Genomic DNA, 18,471 nt, shown 5'->3' on the forward strand with positions numbered 1-18,471 from the left:
TCGGTTCAGGTCTTAAGGGCGATAAATCAAATCGTGCAGGACATCCACCCAGTAGTGGCAAACTCATTTACTCTCTTGACCACCCTGAAGGAAACAGGCAAATGGTTTACTGTATTGGACTTGAAAGATGCGTTCTTTTGCCTTCCGCTAGCAGCTGAGCGTCAGAAACTGTTCGCTTTTGAGTGGGAAAGCCCTAAGACTAGTAGAAAAACTCAATTGTGCTGGACAGTATTACCACAAGCATTTAAGAATAGCCCTACGATCTTTGGAAATCAATTCGCCAAAGAATTAAAAGACTGGCACAAAAGTATTGCCTTGCTGCAGTACGTAGATGACATACTGCTAGCAGCAAGTGGCAACGAGGACTCCAATAGACTTCCTAAACTTTTTGGAGCTGGCAGGGTACAAGGTGTCCCGGAAAAAGGCACAGATCGCCCAGCACGAAGTAACATATTTGGGGTTCACAATTTCCCACGGCCAGCGTAGTCTTGGAACTGAAAGAAAAGAGGCCATTTGTCAAATCCCAGAACCCAAATCGAAACAAGAGCTCAGAGCATTTCTCAGAATGGCCGGCCGGTGCTGCCTATGGATAATGAATTTTGGACTCACTGCCAAACCCCTATATGAAGCTGTACAAGGGGAAGGAAACCTCCTTGTTTGGACTCAGAGGAGTGCAGAGATGCGTTTACACAATTGAAACAAGCCTTAATGAGCGCTGCAGCTCTAGGCCTTCCGAATTTGGAAAACCCATTTGAATTATTTGTACATGAAAAACTGCATATTGCCTTAGGGGTACTGGCCCAGAGACTGGGATCATGGAAAAGACCTGTGGGGTATTTTTTTTCAAAACAACGAGACAATGTTAGCAAAGGATGGCCAGCGTTATCTCCGAGCAGTGGCGGCTACAGTACTACTGATCCAAGAGGCCCGAAAATTGACGCTCAGGCAAAAACTATCTGTATTTGTACCCCATGCAGTTACAGCAGTGCTGGAACAAAAAGGAGGACACTGGTTGTCACCAAGCTGGATGCTGAAATATCAAGCCATTCTTCTGGAACAAAACGATGTGGAGCTGAAGGTAACCACGATCCTGAATCCAGCGACTTTTCTAACCATTGATCCTGGTGGAGAAGAATTAACTCACGACTGTTTACAAACGGTGGAACAGACCTACTCCAGCAGAGTAGACCTGACGGACATGCCAATGGAAAATGCGGACTGGGACCTGTTCGTAGATGGTAGCAGCTTTATGCGGAACGGAAGACGGAAAGCAGGTTACGCAGTGGTAACTGTTAAGGAAGTAACTGAGGCAAAAGCTCTGCCATCCAACACTCCGGCCCAGAAAGCAGAGCTCATAGCCATGCTGAGAGCACTAGAACTTTCAAAAAGGCAAACCTGTTAATGTATGGACAGATTCAAAATTTGCCTTTGGAGTGGTCCATGCTCATGGAGCTATTTGAAAAGAAAGGGGACTCCTAACATCTCAAGAATCCCCAATCAAATATGGCCCAATGATCCAACAATTATTACAAGCAATTAATCTACCCCGATTAGTGGCAATTATGCATTGCAAGGCGCATCAATTCGGAAATAGCCCAGTGTATATAGGAAACCGTATGGCAGATAAAGCTGCGAGAGAAGCGGCTGAAGGTCAAATATTGCTAGTTTTGCCAGAAAAGCTCCGGAGGTTGGGACCTAAGAGTCCGCTGTATACACCAGAAGACAACCAATTGGCTAAGCTACTGAAGGTGAATAAAAGCCATGAAGGGTGAGGGGTCACTCCTTCACATCACGCAGTAGTTATGCAGGAAATTATGCGTGAATTGGCTAATAGGCAACACCAAGAAATTCACTGGGGAATTAAGACAATGGTGGAAGCACTGAAAACACAAGTGCGAAGTGTACGAATGACTGGAATAATCAAAAGCATAGTGAAGAAATGCAAATTATGCCTGAAGAACAATCCTCACTTACCCCAAAGACCTTTGCCGGGGTGACAAAGAGAGGAAACAGTCCAGAAGACCATTGGCAAATAGACTTTTCCGAATTACTGCGGCAAAACGGATACCGGTATCTTTTAGTAATGTTAGATACTTTTTCAGGCTGGCCAGAAGCTTTCCCTTGTCGCACCAACAAGGCAAAAGAAGTAGCAAAAGTGTTACTTAAGGAAATAATACCGAGATTTGGGGTACCTATAGGACTATCTTCGGACAGGGGTCCACGCTTCATAGCAGAAGCTGTTCAAAGTTTAGCTAAAGCATTAGCGGTAAAATGGGATATCCACACCCCATGGAGACCTCAGTCAAGTGGGAAAGTTGGAAGAATGAATCAAAGCCTAAAAAGACAGAGAAGTAAAATTTGCCAAGAGGCTCAGATAAAGTGGCTGGATGCTTTACCCTTAGCTCTGCTATGAATACGCATCCGTCCTAGAACTAAAGAAGAGGTTAGTCCTTTTGAAATCATATATGGTAAACCTTACCAGGTGACAGAAACAGGAGTTAATCCTGAAATCGTAGGAAAACATTACCTGAAAGAATACGTTATCTCTCTAGGGAAGGTCCTGTCCTCTCTCCGCAGGTATGTCACTGTGAGCGCACCGCTATCCCTGGACGTGCCGGTGCATCAATACCAACCCGGAGACCGGGTGTATCTGAGGACGTGGTCAGACGAGCCGTTGAAGGAGAAGTAGAAAGGACCTCTCCAGATTTTACTCACCGCCTACACATCTGTCAAGCTGGAAGGAGTCACTCTGTGGATACATCACAGCAGGATCAAGCCAGCCACATCACCAGAATGGACTGTCAAACAAGAGGGACCTTTACGCTTAAAATTAACTTGGGAATCATGCCTTAGAAAATTGAATATTAATAGAAAATCTGACTCAGCAAGTAGAAACTTTGTCAAGAGCTACTCAAAAAGGATTCCAGATTATTAATAAACAGGTCCAGGCTAATACTAAAATGACTTTACAAGAGAAGCTAGCCTTAGACTTGCTGTTAGTTAACGAACAAGGGGTGTGTGGATATCTTAAGTTACTCAAAGAACGCTGCTGTATCCACATCCCAAATATCACTGATAACCTGCAAGAACAATTAGATAAAATGAGAAAAGTAGCAGAAGACAGCAGAGCAATCAGGGAGGCAGCAGAAAATAGTTGGCTCAACAAAATCCTCCAAGAATTAGGTGGATGGTCTCTAAAAGGATGGTTACCAATGTTGATGGAAGGAATAGTTTATGTAGTCATAATTGTAGTTATTGTAGGAATCTGCGTAAGTTGTAGTAAGAGAACCATTGAGAAAAATATATGGAGGCAGTAAGAAAATCTAACTACTTCCAAAAGGGGAGGATTGCATTTTGTGTAAATTTTGTACAGATAAGTTAAGCAATATACGTGCTAAGAAAGCAGGATGGTTCCCAATATCAGTATTGAACATCCTGGCTCTGCTGACTGAATTACAAAACCAGAAGTTGCCAAACCGTAAGTTGTGACCACATATGGACAAATAGTGAGCCTAACCACATCGCTGAGCTGGCGTCACGATAATGCCAGAACACAGGCTGAACTCATGACCAAACCGCTGCGAAGGTAGAAGGAATCAACTCCTGGATCCACATGCGAGTAAGCCAACTCCTCTGCCAGAGCTTGAGGACAAGTGGAAAGCCATTCCGGCAGGATCCTTAAAAACTGTACTATTGCGTAATCGGGTTGCAAAGTTAAGTATTATTTGTTTCTGTTTCTTTTCCAGGTTGGAAGAAGATGGGATAGATCTGAGAATGGGAAGGGCTAGCCAGAAAGGTGATAAATACCACCACCTTCTGTCTAGCTGGTGGAACCTCGGTAGGGGAAGATTGACGCTTATGGGAGTTATAAAATATATCCATAAGTCTCAAAGGGGGGAAATGTTATAGAACATCTCGAAACACAAGGTCAAAAATAAGTGAAAAAGAATGGGAAGGATGTAAAGAAGATATGTTGTAACCAACACATCTGGTATTTAGACATATTAAAGATAAAAACTGTCTCTACTAACTAATAGTAAGTATTGATGCAAGGATGAATTCTAGGAAAATAGAATAGAGTGCCAAAATAGTGTCCTAAGGCTGACCTGCCTCATTATCATGTGAAACCCACACCTCCTAGCTAGAAAACACAAATAAGCCCCCTACTCTCTGGGCATGTGTAGTGAATTAAAAGAGAACTATCTTTAAGATGAAGTAAGAAAGGTACTAACCAGTAGGTAGTTAAGGGGTAGGACCAGTAGGCATAACTAAATTTGTTAACTGTTTTAAATACTTGTCATGATTTCAAGCCGGCGTGCATGCTAGGAGGAGAAATCCCCCGTGCACCCGGCGCTGCAATAAACCAATGTCGCCTTTCTAAACTAACATTTGGTTTGGAGAGTTTTCTTGGTTATGATTTTCGGTAACAGCGGGAGACTGGGCTGGCGCATGCTCGGAGCAGAGCCCGCACCGGCAGTGGGACGGAGGCAGCAGGTCCCCGACCTCCCCAGCACTGGAAAGGGAGGTGGCAAACGCCAGGCTAATTTTTAGGAAGGGCTCCACAGGGATCCAGGAAACTCGGGAATCTTAAACCTGGCTTTGGTACCAGGCAAATTCGCTGAAAGACAGAAGAAAAAATGGCATTAGAAAATGTGTGGATAAACACACTATGCTGAGGCAAGGCCCGGCACAGGTTTGAGAGGGAAGTCTTGCTAGAATTACACGGAAGATGCAAATAACGGTGAATCAGATGATATATAAACAACAATTTTTGCAAAACTTAGACAAAAATCTCTCTACAAAAGCTCTTCAGGATGTTAAGGCGGATTAACAGTGAGGTTTTCCTTGTAAACTAACGGCTTAAAAGTTAGGAGGCAAGGGTAGAAACAAATGGACAGGATCTGTGCCAGACCTGTGCTAGTCAATACAGGCATAGAAAAGAGCAGATCTTGCTGACGCTGATTTCAGTGGTCAAATCTAAAGCTGACTGTGAAGAGCTGGAAAGGGATCGCACAATGTCAAGCGGATGTCAAGCGGCTGAGCAGACAGACATCAAATGCAATTCAATATAATTAAATTCAAGGCAACATAAAAGTAACCCGATGCGCACGCAGCGATGGGCTCTAAATGAGCTCCATCGTTCAGAAAAGAGATGCTGGAGTCCCTGCAGCTGCTTCGCCTGCACACTCTGCGTTGGTAACTGAGGGAAAAGGGCATTCGGGAGGAATTGCTGGGATTGCTGTGATGTGCGAGCACGGCTAGGCAGCTCGCAGAGGACGGGGCAGTGAGGAAGAGAAGCAGCCAAGCAGGGAGACGGAGCAGCTCCCACGGGGGAGAGACTTGGTGCACGCCGCAGCCTGGCAGGGCCACGGGGAAGGGACCTGGCAAGGAGTCACTAAGAGGGGAAAAAAGGAAGGAATCTTTTCGTTTCCTAGAGCAGAGCTTCAAAGAGCACCACAGGGCTGGATCTGGTTTAAAACAACGGGAAGCACTTTTCAAACCGTGCATTACCATGTTGTGGGAGGCTGCCTCTGCTGAGGAGATCAAGTGTGTGAATGGATTCAAAGGGAACTGGAGAGCGTGAGGAGGGTTGGGTTGCTGGGGCTGCGGCAAGTCCAGGATGCTCCCAGGCCACTCCTGGCTGAAGAGGACAAGGACAAGATCCCTGTCGCTTGCTCCGACTCAGCCTTTGAACGGTCCCAGGTCTCCCCACGCTGGTCCTACCCTGCTGCGACTGCTCTGGGCACCCCAGCCCGGTGGCACTCCCCCAGTGTCCAGAGCCTGGTACCTGTCCCAGGACCAGCCCCAGGCGCTCCCTAATTCCTCAGCCCCCTCCTGCGTGCCCGGACAGCCCTTGGGGACACCAGCAGTGCCTCAGCAGCTCTGGGCCGGGGGGTTCCCGTGCTCACTTGTGGGGCTTGAGAGCCTAAAGGTTCAAAGCAGCAAAGCTTGACCTCGGGATCTGCTCTGTCCTGCTCTCCGGAGGCTCTCCAGGAAGTCGGTCCCCCTCTGCAGCCCAAAATCCAGGCTGGTTTTCAATGCCCGCAGCAGGAAAGAGGGAGCAAATTCCTGCTGAGCTGAGACCAGACGGAAGGTGCAATGCCCACAGACACAATCACCTAGAGCGTAACTGCAGGCACCCTGCTTGCCCTGCCGCACTGCTGATGCAAATTACCAGTTATGAAGTGGAGAAAATTGCTATCTATTTCCCCTTTCATCTATTATGGCTTTCTTTTTTATTGCTCATTATTACTCTCAATACGCCACTGAAGTAGGGTGGGGTTTCGCTTCCATGATGCTCGCTTGGTGGCTCCTGGAAATAAATCTTAAAGAATTGTCTTTTTCCACAATTTTCTGTCTGCCTTTTCCCATCACTTGATTTTCTCAGAGTTTTTCTTGGCTTTATGGGGTTTGACTTTTTAAAGCACCATGTATTTTTGTTTACTGAATGGATTATTCTCTGCCCAAATTGAATATAATCAGGTCATGATAATTGTTCCCTAGGCAACCACCAACAAAATTATAGAGCTACGATCATGAATTGACACTGTTTTAAAAAGTTTTTTTTTTAAAAAAAGGTAACTGCAAGCCTTAATAAATGATTGCTGAAACAAGGCATTCACAGCAGAGCCAGTGGTCACCGTGGAGGGCTTTAGCACAACGATGGTTGATCTTGATTCAGGAACTAGAGGAAGACAAAATACCACACACCGGCCTGTAATGGTAAATTCAAACTGATTTGACGAAGAAGGACTGCTTCTTTTCATGTCAAAATTCTGAGGGGAAGCTTTGGTTAACAAAGGAATTGCTGTCTGTACCTGTATGGGGTGCGGGAATAACTGGAACTGAAAAGAAGGTTGTGGGGGGGGTGTGACAGCGAAGGTGCGGCAATTCACTGGGAGTATTTTGCGTGCTTAGTGAATGTTAGGAACACGTTCGGAGGGCCTGGGAGGCGGCAACCAGCCCGTGGCAGGATGAGGTCCGTGCAGAATACCTTGTCTGGAGACGCATCTTCCAAGCCCCAGGGCTCTGTGGTGGGCTCAGCCACGGGGTTGATACCCCCTATGTTATTTTATTCCACCTTCTGCCGCCGCTCTCCTCACCACCCCCACACCGAGCTCACTCCTCATTCCCCACTAAGCTTTCATGAGAGCAACTGCCGCCACTTGGCTCTTCACTGTACGAGCTGCCGCCTTCCAGCTCGCCCTCGCTCCTGTTCGCACCCCACAGCCGTGGTGTTCGGGTGGCTCACTGGGACGGGCTTTGAAAAGCAACGTCGCTACACGCAAGATGTTCTCTGGGACAAGAAACTCCGGGTCCCCGCTGCCCCCGCCTCGCCTGCCCCCTTCTCTCCCGAGCCACAAGGCCTCGCGTGCCAGGCACCTTCCCCAAGCAAAGCTCAGCCTCATCCCTCCCGAAGCGAAAGGTCTAAGTCTACCCAGGTTTCTCTTATAGTAATATATTGGTGCCTGCTTAAGGTTTATAGGCATGCAATGTACGTAAGGGATGGTATATGCACACATATAGACTGAATACAGTTATCCCTCCTGGCCCTGTGCCACTGATCAGCACTCATTAACTTGTAAGAACCTGTTCTGTAGTTCTAAGGTCTTTTTAAGCAGCTTGCTGATGTCGTAAGGAACAAACGAGCAGCCGCACCCCAGAGGGAAGCACTGCGGGCACCTCCTGCTTCTCCCTGAGGAGACCCCCGAGGCGGCCGCAGCCTCCACCGGGGCCGCTCCTTCCCCGGCTCCGGCCCAGGCCTGCCAAGGGCGGGCGGCCTGCCTGTCCCCGCGCAGGCCCACGCCGCTCGGCCGGCCCGCGGGCAGCCGTGGCCGAGGAAGCGCCCTCAGCTCCGGTGCTCCCGCCAAGGGCCCCCCCGGGGCCGGGGCCAGGGCCGCAGCACCCCCGCGGGCGGGAGCTAGCGAGACGCGGAAGGAGAGCGCAGGCGCATGCGCGGGCGCCGCCGCACCTCTGGAGGCGGTGGGTGGTGCCGGCGCATGCGCGAGAGGGTGGGTGGTGCCGGCGCATGCGCGGTGCGCGCGGGGCGGGCGGCAGGTGCCGGAGCGGCGGGCGGTGCGGCGATGTCGGGCCGCGGGCGGCGGGGCCGCGGGCGGCGGGGGCTGGCGGGAGCGGCGCCGGAGCAGGCGGGGCCCGCGGCGACCTGCGCCTCCCCGAGGTGGTGGTGGTGGTGGTGGTGGTGGTGGTGGTGGTGGGAACGGGAGCGGGGCGGCCCGGTGGAGCGCGGCGCGGGTGGGCGGGCGCTGAGGGCTGTCCCCGCTGTGCCCGCAGGGTGACCCGGTTCTGCCCGCAGTGCGGGCGCGGCGTGGAGCCCGCCTTCCGCTTCTGCCCGGCCTGCGGCGGGAGGCTGCCCGCGCCGCTGCAGGAGGAGGAGACGGAGCAGACAGCGCCGGCCCCGCCGCGGCAGCAGGCCCGGAGCCCCGCGGCCTCCCCAGCCCGGCCCTCGGTCCCAGCGAGGCCCAGCTCCCGCTCGCCCCGCAAGGCGCGGCCCGGCCCGGCGGTGCCGCTCCCGGCGGAGGCGGTGCTGACGGACCAGGGCGGCAGGCAGTGGAGACTGGTCCGGCTCCTGGAGCAGAGCGGCTGCGGGCTGATGTACGAAGGTGCTGTGGGGTCCGGGGCGGGCGGGGGTCCCGGGAGCGGGCCCGGCCTTCCCGGGAGGCAGGGGGAGGAGGGGGGTGGGCTGCGGGCAGGGGCCGGGGTCGGGGCGGGCAGGAGCAGGCCCCGCCGTGGGCACCGTGCGTCCCTGGCTGTTAGGCTGGACACCTCGCAGGGCCCCGCAGCCGCTGTGGGTGTTCGGCGGTGGCTGTCGGGACGTCCCAAACCCGCCCGAATCCGCCGTGAACAGACGACGCAGTGGGGAGGCGATGACACCCTGTGAGTGTCCTCCGGGATGGCCGCGTCCGTCCGGCCCGCGGGGTCTGGTGTTCCCATGCTGGGCATCCGCCCGTCAGCGACCCTGCCAGCGCAGATGTTAGCACTGGCGTAAGGTCGCGCGGAGGCTGGGCTGCTCTGCTGTTTGATGAAATGCAAATCGTTAGGGGCCACGCTGCTTCTTTCTGGTTTATAGGTTCAAAACCTAAATGCTGTCGGCACCGTACAGGAGCTCCTGTGTTGTAGGTGGTGTCAGAATTGACTAAATGCCAATTCTGGATCCCCAGTCTGTTTTGGGGGCCAGAAGAAAGCAACTAAATCATCTGGGCTGCTTCTCAGCTGCTTAGTGGCTGCTGATCTTTTCTCTCCAGTCTAGTTGTAAACTTCCAAAGGAAAGGTTTCGATTTTATTCTCCATTGTTAACTTGGAAATGCTCTTCAGGAAGAATTTTATCCATCAGTAAGCTTTGCCTAATATTTGGCTTTAGTTTCTTTTTAATAACTTACGCTGTTGTTTGGGCATCCACCTGTGTCTCTAAGAAGACGTGATATTAGACAAAGAGAAAATCAATGTTGTTGTTATTATAGTGGAGGGTGCTCTTACAGAAACACCTTTTGGATGATGAGCAGCAGATAAACTGTGTATAGCCCTCAGTCTGAGAGCAGGAGAAGAGGAACTACCCCAAGGCCAAGTAATGGGTGCAAATCTTTTTGGAGAAGGCAGGCCACACAGAACTTTAACTTCCATGCAGAGCAGAAGGGACTTTGGCATCTCTTACAGACTTGACGAACTACGAAATGAGCTGGAGGGAATGCTCAGCAGATGAATTTGGGGGTGCTGTTGAGATTCTACTAATGATTTGTTCTTTACATACCACCTTCAAAGCACCCCACTACTGTAGCCATGCCTAGATGCTTCTGTGACTTAAGCAGAACTGCACTCGAAGCATGTCAGGGGTGCTGTGCTTCTGGAGCAAGGTAAGAATTATTTTGTAGTAACCTGGGAAGATGCTGTCACAGAGGATGCTTTTGCAAAGACTGAGTGAAAGAAGCAGGGGATAAGTAAAAGCCAGCTGCACAGGCTGTGTTTGATGATGCAGCTGAGACTGCAAGTGCCTCTTTTCCGTGCTCCTGTAACCACATCTGTTCCATCCTTCCACAGCACAGTCAGCATCTGGAACCTGTCCTCAAAAGCAAAGATACTCCCTCAAACTTGTGAGTTTTGATCTGTTTGGGTAAGGAATAGTGCATAGTGTGCTGTGTCCAGGGCTCGACCCATTTGGCCTGTGTGGCTAAGAGTGTCTGAGGGATTCAGAGAAAGTGGTCACAGAGGCCGCTTCGAGCTTAGGAGATGGATGTAACTTCCTGAGAGTGTCATGCTTGGATTTCAGTAGCAGTTGGCTCTTCCACTAAAGGTGGGAAGAAAATAGATATGAGGATTAAAAAACGAAAAAGCCTTTATCACAGACAGTTGCCTCTTTGATCTACTAGGCTCAGTAATCCCCAAAACTGAATTTGGTGGTGTAAGATAGGGATCTTGATTCATTAACATCAGACTTGTTTTTTTCCTGTACGGCAAGTGTGCGCGTACGCTGCTGAAGTCTGGGGAGACTGGAGAGGTTAGAACTTGGTGGCTGTGCTGAGGTAGTGTGATGAACCAGTGCTGAGAGACTCTGTAAGGCCAGAGCACATCTTTAAATCAAGCAGTAATTACAGTTGGAATTTGGAGCCACCTTTCTAGGCACTTGCCAACAACTTGAGTTCTCCAGAAGTGTGCTATTTCCAGTAATAGCTGCTCTGCAATGGAAGTTCAGTTGATGGATTTTCGGTAACTCACAAACCAGAGCAGAAAGACTGTTTTCTTATCTGCTGTGGCTCTTGGAGGGTTGCTGGTTTGTGGGAAGACCAGTGCTGCCTAATGGCTTTGGGGGGGGGACCGGCTGGTGCCCACTCTTGAAAAATCCCTCTCCCTTTTGTCAGAGAAGAGCCATTGAAGGGGATGGAGAAAGAATACAGTGTTAATGAGAAAGGACAGCTAACTGCCACAAAACCAGAACCAGTAGGTGGGAAACTGTAGTCACTTCTGTACGGAATGCTCCCAGCTCCTATATTTTGCACCTTTGGCATCTTTTGGCGTTTTGCTCGGTAGTCTTCTGACAGCGCAGCCCAGCCCTTGCGGTTGCAGAGGACTGTGGAGTCTGATAGGGCACACAAGAGCATTTTAGCTCCTGGGTTTGATGGCTCGGATTGGCTCAGCAGGCAAGGTGCAGAATAAAATATCCTGTGGAATGTGGTCGTTTGTGTTGTCTGGAGCCTGCTGATCCACCAGCTGCCTTGGCCAGTTGTGGGTAGGGCCTTTGGTATCAAACCAGCCAGGATATAAAACTGCTGCCTGCTCCCATGCATAATGGCATCTGTCCTAAGTTAGCTTGTGGTATGCTGAAAAAAAATATATTTATACACACATGTGTGCGTAGGCAAACACATAGATATTGACTGTAAACTGTATGCATTTCAGGTCACTCAATAACAGCAGTAGTAAAAGGGCAGTAGTGCTTGCTGATTTAAAAAGATGGGTTGTAAGATGTCAGCACGCTACCCAAACACTTGAATGTCACAAATACTTTTTTGTCTCACTTTCTGACAGCTAGAATAAAATGTTACAGTTCTTTGGGGCTTGCCTGTTTGCAGAAATAACCTCGCCTGTGCTGTGGATAAGAAGGTCATCTCTGGCTCATTTTAAAATAATAGCTTTGGGACTAGAGCTCGCTCTAGGTTGCCAGATGGTCTGCATTCTCTAGATGCTGTTAACCCACAGACAGTTTTAAGTGGTAGTGCTTGAAATGTCCAATGTGAGACAGCCACTTCCTCGTTCTGGGCTAATGCTCAGAGTTTATGTGGTTGTTAGGCACAGTGTTAAATAGTGAACTAAAAGACCTGAGCTCTGTTCTCAGCTCTGTTGCTGATCTGGTATTTGATTATTTTTTTATTTTTTTTTTTGGGAGGGAGGAGGTTGTTGCTTTCTTTAAAATGAGTAGTGAAGGTCTTGTAGCAGTCTTGCCCAAGTTTCCCTTTCTAGCAGGGTGTGTGTGGCTGAAGTAATGCTCCTCCTTCCTGTTCCCCTTAGGATGTGAAAGATGGCAAGATCTACAATGAACAGAACTTCTTCCAGCGAGCTGCAAAGGCAGGCACAGGTTGGTGCTTCTTGGAAGGGCAAGGACTAAGCTGCTTGTTAGGAAAACTGGCATCCCTCTCTCATCAGTTATGTGAGTCTCTCGGAAGGCCAGACTAGAATAAACTAATTCACTGCTTGGTTGGTGCCAGAGTGCTGAGCAGTTCGGCTAAGAGCCTGCTCTCCCAGGAGTCTCTGTGTACCTTAGGACACAGCATTTTGAAGCTTTCTTGCTCTACCCATGCTTTGTCTTGATCTCACTGGTAGCTGTTCAGCCCTGCAGCCTGACCTGCCTTGACTCCCTCTCCTCTGCCCCTTCCATGGGTGTTTCTGTCAGTGGCTGGCTGGTATTTACTCCATTGACACAAAAACCTGAGCAAGAGCAAAGCTGACCAGAGAACGTGGGCAGGTGTTTGAGCAGGGGTGGTGGAGGAATTCATGTCAAAACCTGCACTTCTGGGAGTAAAAATTTGCTTCTCTGTCCCTCTCTCTCCCCCCTTCTTGTTTTACCTAGCCCTGTAGCAACCACATGCCCATGCCTGCTCTGGTATTCCCGGCACCCTTTCTGTCTTATTCTTGCTCGGCAGTGCTATGTGCCTTGGCATGCCAATGCCCCAGCACATTAGGTTGGCATTTCTGGGACAGAATCAGTATGAGAGAGGCTTCCCGCTGTGAGCTGCCCAGAGCAGTCTTCGGAGAAAGGGCATCCCTGACTGAGCTCCTTCGTTCTGGAGCTCCTTAGCAGCATCTACTGCACTCTGTTGTCTTCTCTCCCCTTCTAGTGGAGAAGTGGAAGAAGTGGCACTCTGTGCCGTTGCTGGGAATCCCCAATTGCATTGGCTTTGGACTGCATGCAGATAGCTACAGGTGAGGTGACCCTGCGAAGGGCACAGCTGAGCTCTTTTGTCCACAACTGCCATCTTCCTGGGCTTTCCCTCTTCTCTCCTTGCTCTCTGCTATTCCTTTTCTCATTGTCCCCTGGGCTCCTAACCTTATGCACTGCTCCTATCTCATTTATTAACAAATGGTTTGTCTCTCATTATTCTGTTTCCTTCAGTCCTTGTGTTGCTGGTGAAGTCATTGCTTTTGCTGCTTCTCCCCCTCAGGCCAGGGGACACCTTATTCCTGCCCTTTGAGCTTAACACACAGGGGAGACTCAGGCTGTATATCTGCAACACACGATGAGCCTGTCTTTCCTTTTGAAGGAGTTTTCTGTTATCAAAAGTTGAGGAAGTGTTTGCCCAGGTCAACCTGGAGTTGAAGGGGGGTCTAATCGAGGTGAATCGCTTGGCAAGTGTCTGTTGCAGGGTTTTCAAATCAGGTGAGTACTGTTACATGGTAAGCCCTTGTCTCTTGTAGGTTTTTGGTGTTCTCTGACTTAGGGCGAACTCTTCAGTCTGTCCTGAACGATGGCTTACACGTACTGAGGGAGAAGGCAGCTTTTCAGATTGCAGTCCGGCTGGTATGTAGAGAACCAATATGTTCCAAGAGACACTTTCAGAAAAGACCTATAACTTTCTTCCGGAGCTTTTAAAGGTGTATTAAAGCTGATCCAGGGGTTGGCTGGGGTCTTTAAGTAGCATCTCTTGAGCCTGTTGTAAACTTGAGTAGCATCTTTTGAGCAACGTGTCACCTTGAAGGAATTTGGGGTAAGGAGAATGAGAGAAACCTGATACTCGAACATTAGAGGCTGTGAGACATGATGCTTTTTGTGCTCCTCTACATAGCTGCGGGGAGGTGGGGAGGGTCCACCTCCGTGGTAGCCAGGGTGCTGAAGGACTTTGTGTGGTTCTGATGTGCTTGCCTCTTCTGTTTACTCCTAGCTAGACTGTCTGGAGTACATTCATGAAAACGAGTATGTGCATGGGGACATCACAGCTGACAACATCTATTTGAACCCAGCAGACCTCACACAGGTAGGGAGCAGGAGCAGTGCTGCAAGGAAATGGCAGTGAAGGTGGGCTTGTGAAATGGGATAGAGCAACACCCAGGTTCCTGCTGCAGGGCAGGGGAGCAGTGCAGTCCATGCAGCGCTCAGGCAGGTGCTGTGGTGCAGGATTCTGGGCTACACTGTAAGCAGAATTCACACCACACACACGCGCGCTCAGATGTGTACTTCTTGGTGTCTTCTAGGTGACCCTAGCAGGCTATTGCTTTGCGTTCCGTTACTGCCCAGGAGGGAAGCACGTGGCTCAGCGTGAAGGCAGCAGGACCCCTCATGAAGGCACGATAGAGTTTATCAGCCTGGACAGCCACAAGGGAGCAGGTGAGTCTCTCTTTCTGACACAGACCAGCAATGCTTAGCTAGAGCTGTTACTGTGACAGTGCTCTCTGGTGTTAGGGCTCCCTACTGGCATTTCTGTTGCTGCTTTCCAGGCATTCACATGCATCTGGAACCAAGTTCCTTTTTGAGCTGTTTCCTCTTGCCTCTCCCTGGGCTGCTGTGTTGGGATTTGCCAGGTAACTCAGCGACTGCAGCAAGAGGTGCAGGGATGTTCCTGCTCCATCTGGAGCTTTGGCTACTGCAGGCGTGCAAGGAATAGAAAACAGGGCCGCTTTGTGCTGGCTTAGCAGAGATCTGTTTCAAGCCAGACTGGATCCCTGCCCAAAACAGATTTGCAGCAGGCTCTGCTCTAACCTTGAAGCAATGAGAGCTGGAAAGGCATTTAAATTAGCCAGTTCCTCTTCTGGTTCGGATGTGACTGTTCTCTCCCATTGTTCAGACTGGGCAAATCTTCCTCCAGGGGCTGGGAGGTGATTCCTCAGCTGTGTGAGTTAGCAAGTTCCCAGAAGTATCGCTATCCTAGAGCGCTTCTTAATGATGCTCTTGCATTTCTTTACTTCTGCTCTGTAGACTTGTGCCCCTTCATGAGTCCGCCTGTTTTACAGAAGGGGCACCTCAAATAGAGACTTCCAAGGTTGTGCAGTGAGTGCTGGAGTCCTTGCTTGCCTTTGGAGGAGAGGTGCTAGCCTAGGCCTTTTCTGAGATGGCTCCCAAACTCTTGTTTTTTCACATGTGAATATCTCTTCCTTCCCATCAGGACCATCTCGCCGGAGTGACTTGGAATCTCTGGGCTACTGTCTTCTGAAATGGCTCGGTGGCTTCTTGCCCTGGTCTGATGAGCTGGACAAAGTAGAAACTGTGGTGGAAAAGAAAGAAAAGTAGGAGAAATCATCTACTCTTTTGGGAAATGCTCAGCAGCAAGCAGTGAGGGAGGTTTTGTGACTGAAGAGAAATCACTCGGTCATAGCACACTATTGGGATGTGGGTAAATCCCACTGTAAAGGCTGAGCCTGGCCAAAGGGTGTTTGATGAACCCTGATTTCTGCTCCATTCAGGATGCGGCCATCTGAATTCAGCCGGGTTTTTTTTGTCCCTGTTGCCAAAGACAGCCTGTTCAGGTGCCTGCTCCATTGCTTCTCGTTCTGACAGCACTCTGCACTGATCATTCCAGGTACAAAGGGGATGTGATATGCCTTCTCCGACTGTGCTTCAGGCAGAGATCCATTCCAGGTATGGGCTTGCTCTCTGTGACAGTGGGACTTGGGGAAGGAGGATTGACTGTACCTGAAGCTAGAACCTTCTCTGTGCTGGGTTGCTAGTCCAGGATGGCTTCCACTGCGACAGTGACCATGCACTGATTGACAGGCTCCTCCTGTGAAGAAATCCCTTGTTTGCTTTACAGCAAAATGCAGAGAGCTGCTACCCGTTACCTGTATTCATGAGCCTTGCTGAAGAGGCAAGTGTTCTGGTGGCTTTAAAAACGCAACATTTGGGGCTAGAGGTCATTTCCCCATCCTGTCTTTGAGCTTTCTATTAGTCTGGTTTTGTTTTCCTCTCTGCAGCTAGCCAAGGCAGGTGGGTGAACTGTCTACAAGGGAGAGCAGTCTCGAGAAGGCCACTTGGCAGCTTTGTAAGGACAGCTGGCGTTGCTGTGCTGCTCCATGCAGTGATGTTCCTTCCTTGCTTTGCAGATGCCCTACAAAGCTACCTGCAGCAAGTAATGGCACTAGAGTACGAGGAGAAGCCTGACTATGAGGCCCTGCGGCAGCTCTTCAAGAAGCCACTGGAAAAGATGAAAGCTTCAGCTTATGACTCTGTGGATGTCAGAATGGTGCCCTAAGTAAGTGCCAGTAGTTCAGCTTGCAGCAGCAGAAAGCACTTGTCCCCTTGTACTGCTGGGAACACCGGAGCAGCACAGTGCTACTGACCTGCTCGTGGGGTGCTGCAGGCAGCGGTCGGGAGGTGAGGCCAGAGCAGGCTGGTCTGTGAAATCTCTCCCGCTGAGACCTAGGGGCTTCTCTTGACACGTGGAGGGAATACTGGCCCTTCAGCATTACCTTTTAAGAGATCAGTCCAGTGCTACACAAAGCCAGGCTTAGCGTGTGTTACAGCATGTGTTTCCTCAGTTTTTTTCTGGAAATACTTGTCCTTGGAGGAATACAAGGCTTAATAAAGCAAAAGGTGAACAGTCTGCAGGGGTGGCTAACAAAATGCAGACTGATGCAGTCTGGTCCTTTTTTCATTTCTTTTTTAAAAGAACTGAGGCTCTGGGCTGTATCTTTTGCTTTTTCTTTTCAGAAAGTAGCTTGTAGTTCTGGTTCTGTTGCCTTGGGCCTGTGGCAGTAAGTGGTGCTTCTCTAGGCCCAGGTGCTCTGTTTTATCTGTGAAACACCTCCAAGATTGAGGCTTGATACAGAGACAGATCTGGTTTTAGTCCAGGGCTGCATCAGCCAAGGCAAACTGGATTAAGCAGCAAGCCCCAGGAAGATGGAGCTAGCTCCTCATCACCTAATTTACTCTTCCTGGGAAGGAACTGAACTGATTAATGTTCCTATCTTGTGCTTTTTCTTTCAGATCAAGAAAACTTGCACAGGAAAAAGAGTTCAAAGCTTTCTGCAGTGTGCAGCTTTTCCCACAGATATTTAACTTTTACCAACTTGTTTTAGAACTGAGAGATGTTTTTATAAGTAAGTGTTTTCTTCTACTTTTAATGTGACCTAATGCTGAATTTTGAGCCCCTGCTGTAACAAGTTAATGTGAAGACACTCCTGCATGGCACAAGTTACTGTAAGCAGTAGCTGGAGAACTGCAGTGTAGCCACCGGGAGAAGGGTGAAGCCTGGCACAGAAAAGTATATCAGGGATTATTTTTTTTTTTTAACTGCAGTGGCAGTATATAGTTTTGTAATAAACTTTGTGGACAAGCACCCAAGGCTGCTCTGGTGTTTATTATTTGGCATGTTCAAGGCCTTTCTGTAGGCTGTCTTTCTGGGGCTGCTGTAGAGTTGTGAGGGTGGTTTGAGGCCCATGCTACTTGCTCTGCAGGGTGTTCTCCCAGCTGCTCATGATATTAATGTAAGTAGCCTACCAGCTTAATCCTAAGAACTTGGCTCAGAGCTAAACTCTGACTTCATCCCCAAACATCCCATCAGTTCTCCAAGCCCCAGGTCAGTGAAATAGGTGGGTGGGATACCAGTCATTAAAGTAAGACAGGGAGCCATCTATATTAAAAAAAAAAGTTTTATAAAAACATCGCTACACTGTATCTATCTAAACTGTTGCCATCTGCCACAGTAACTTTGAAACAACGGAAGAGTCATGGAGTCCAGTTCCAGTGTTAAATTCGGCGACATCTCCTGGCAGTCTTGCACCTTGGTATTTCAATGCTCACTACCTGTTTGTAGAGAGAAGGCTGTTTTCCTAACAAACATTCACAGGCTGAAGGAGCTTTAACCCAGACTTGCTAGGCTGACGTCAGTGGAGGTGGTTTCTTCAGATAGATAGTTACTGAAGCAGCACAGATTTTGTTTTTGATAAGAAGAGCATATGCTGCCCTTGCAGATTAGGAGCCAGTAGCAAGGTTTAAATTAGGGCTTTCAGTACAACAAACTACCCATTTCTAGTGTTCAAGTGATGTGTGCTTTCCTGAAGGACACATTAATGGAAATAGCAAGGAAGACCATGCGAGACAGGAAATGGAATTGAGCCACTGGCTGGAGGCGGCAGTTCAACCACGCTGTTCCAGCAGACTAACAGTTCACAGAGGTCACATTACTGTAGTACTGGGCAGTGAAGCATTAAGGCACAGAAGGAGGATTTTTCAGGAAAACATGGCAACTAGAGTCTGAGGCAAATGGGGTTTAAAAACCATCTGAGAGGTAGGTAAAAAAGCTCAGACCTGCAGTGAGCCTTCATTTACCTCTTGATTGTATCCATAAAAACCTTGTATCAGTGCAGCAAATGGTATATACAGAGAAGAGGGAAACACCAGCTGAGCAAGACAGTACCAGGCCAGAAGGAAAAGGCACCACAACCTCAAAAAGCTCTTTCAAGTGGAAGAATTCAAGCATAGTGTTACATCCAGTAACTTGAGAACCAAAGTCAATTTCTTTTATAGTGCCAGGC

General features: G+C 49.3%; 1 protein-coding gene across 1 annotated transcript; it reads left to right on the forward strand.

Annotated features, from left to right (window-relative positions):
- Positions 1-1,198: 1,198 nt before the first annotated feature.
- On the forward strand, positions 1,199-17,265 carry VRK3 (VRK serine/threonine kinase 3). Its single transcript, XM_059826617.1, has 12 exons — positions 1,199-1,389; positions 8,293-8,621; positions 10,054-10,106; positions 12,019-12,085; positions 12,846-12,930; positions 13,423-13,525; positions 13,887-13,979; positions 14,197-14,329; positions 15,105-15,225; positions 15,519-15,577; positions 16,039-16,187; positions 16,922-17,265. The coding sequence occupies exons 1-11, from the start codon at positions 1,199-1,201 to the stop codon at positions 16,185-16,187; spliced, it is 1,383 nt and encodes a 460-aa protein (XP_059682600.1). The 3' UTR covers positions 16,922-17,265.
- The last annotated feature ends 1,206 nt before the right edge of the window (positions 17,266-18,471 follow it).

The sequence above is a fragment of the Gavia stellata genome, chromosome 18 (assembly GCF_030936135.1).
Source record: "Gavia stellata isolate bGavSte3 chromosome 18, bGavSte3.hap2, whole genome shotgun sequence".
In the NCBI taxonomy this organism is placed as follows: domain Eukaryota; kingdom Metazoa; phylum Chordata; class Aves; order Gaviiformes; family Gaviidae; genus Gavia; species Gavia stellata.

Bases quoted from the DNA above. Each gene is read 5' to 3' on its own strand.
- VRK3 (XM_059826617.1), top strand. From the start codon at position 1,199: ATGCCAATGGAAAATGCGGACTGGGACCTGTTCGTAGATGGTAGCAGC. The intron at 12,086-12,845 runs GTTGGTGCTTCT...CTCCCCTTCTAG, and splicing joins AGCTGCAAAGGCAGGCACAG to TGGAGAAGTGGAAGAAGTGG. The intron at 12,931-13,422 runs GTGAGGTGACCC...TGTCTCTTGTAG, and splicing joins CTGCATGCAGATAGCTACAG to GTTTTTGGTGTTCTCTGACT.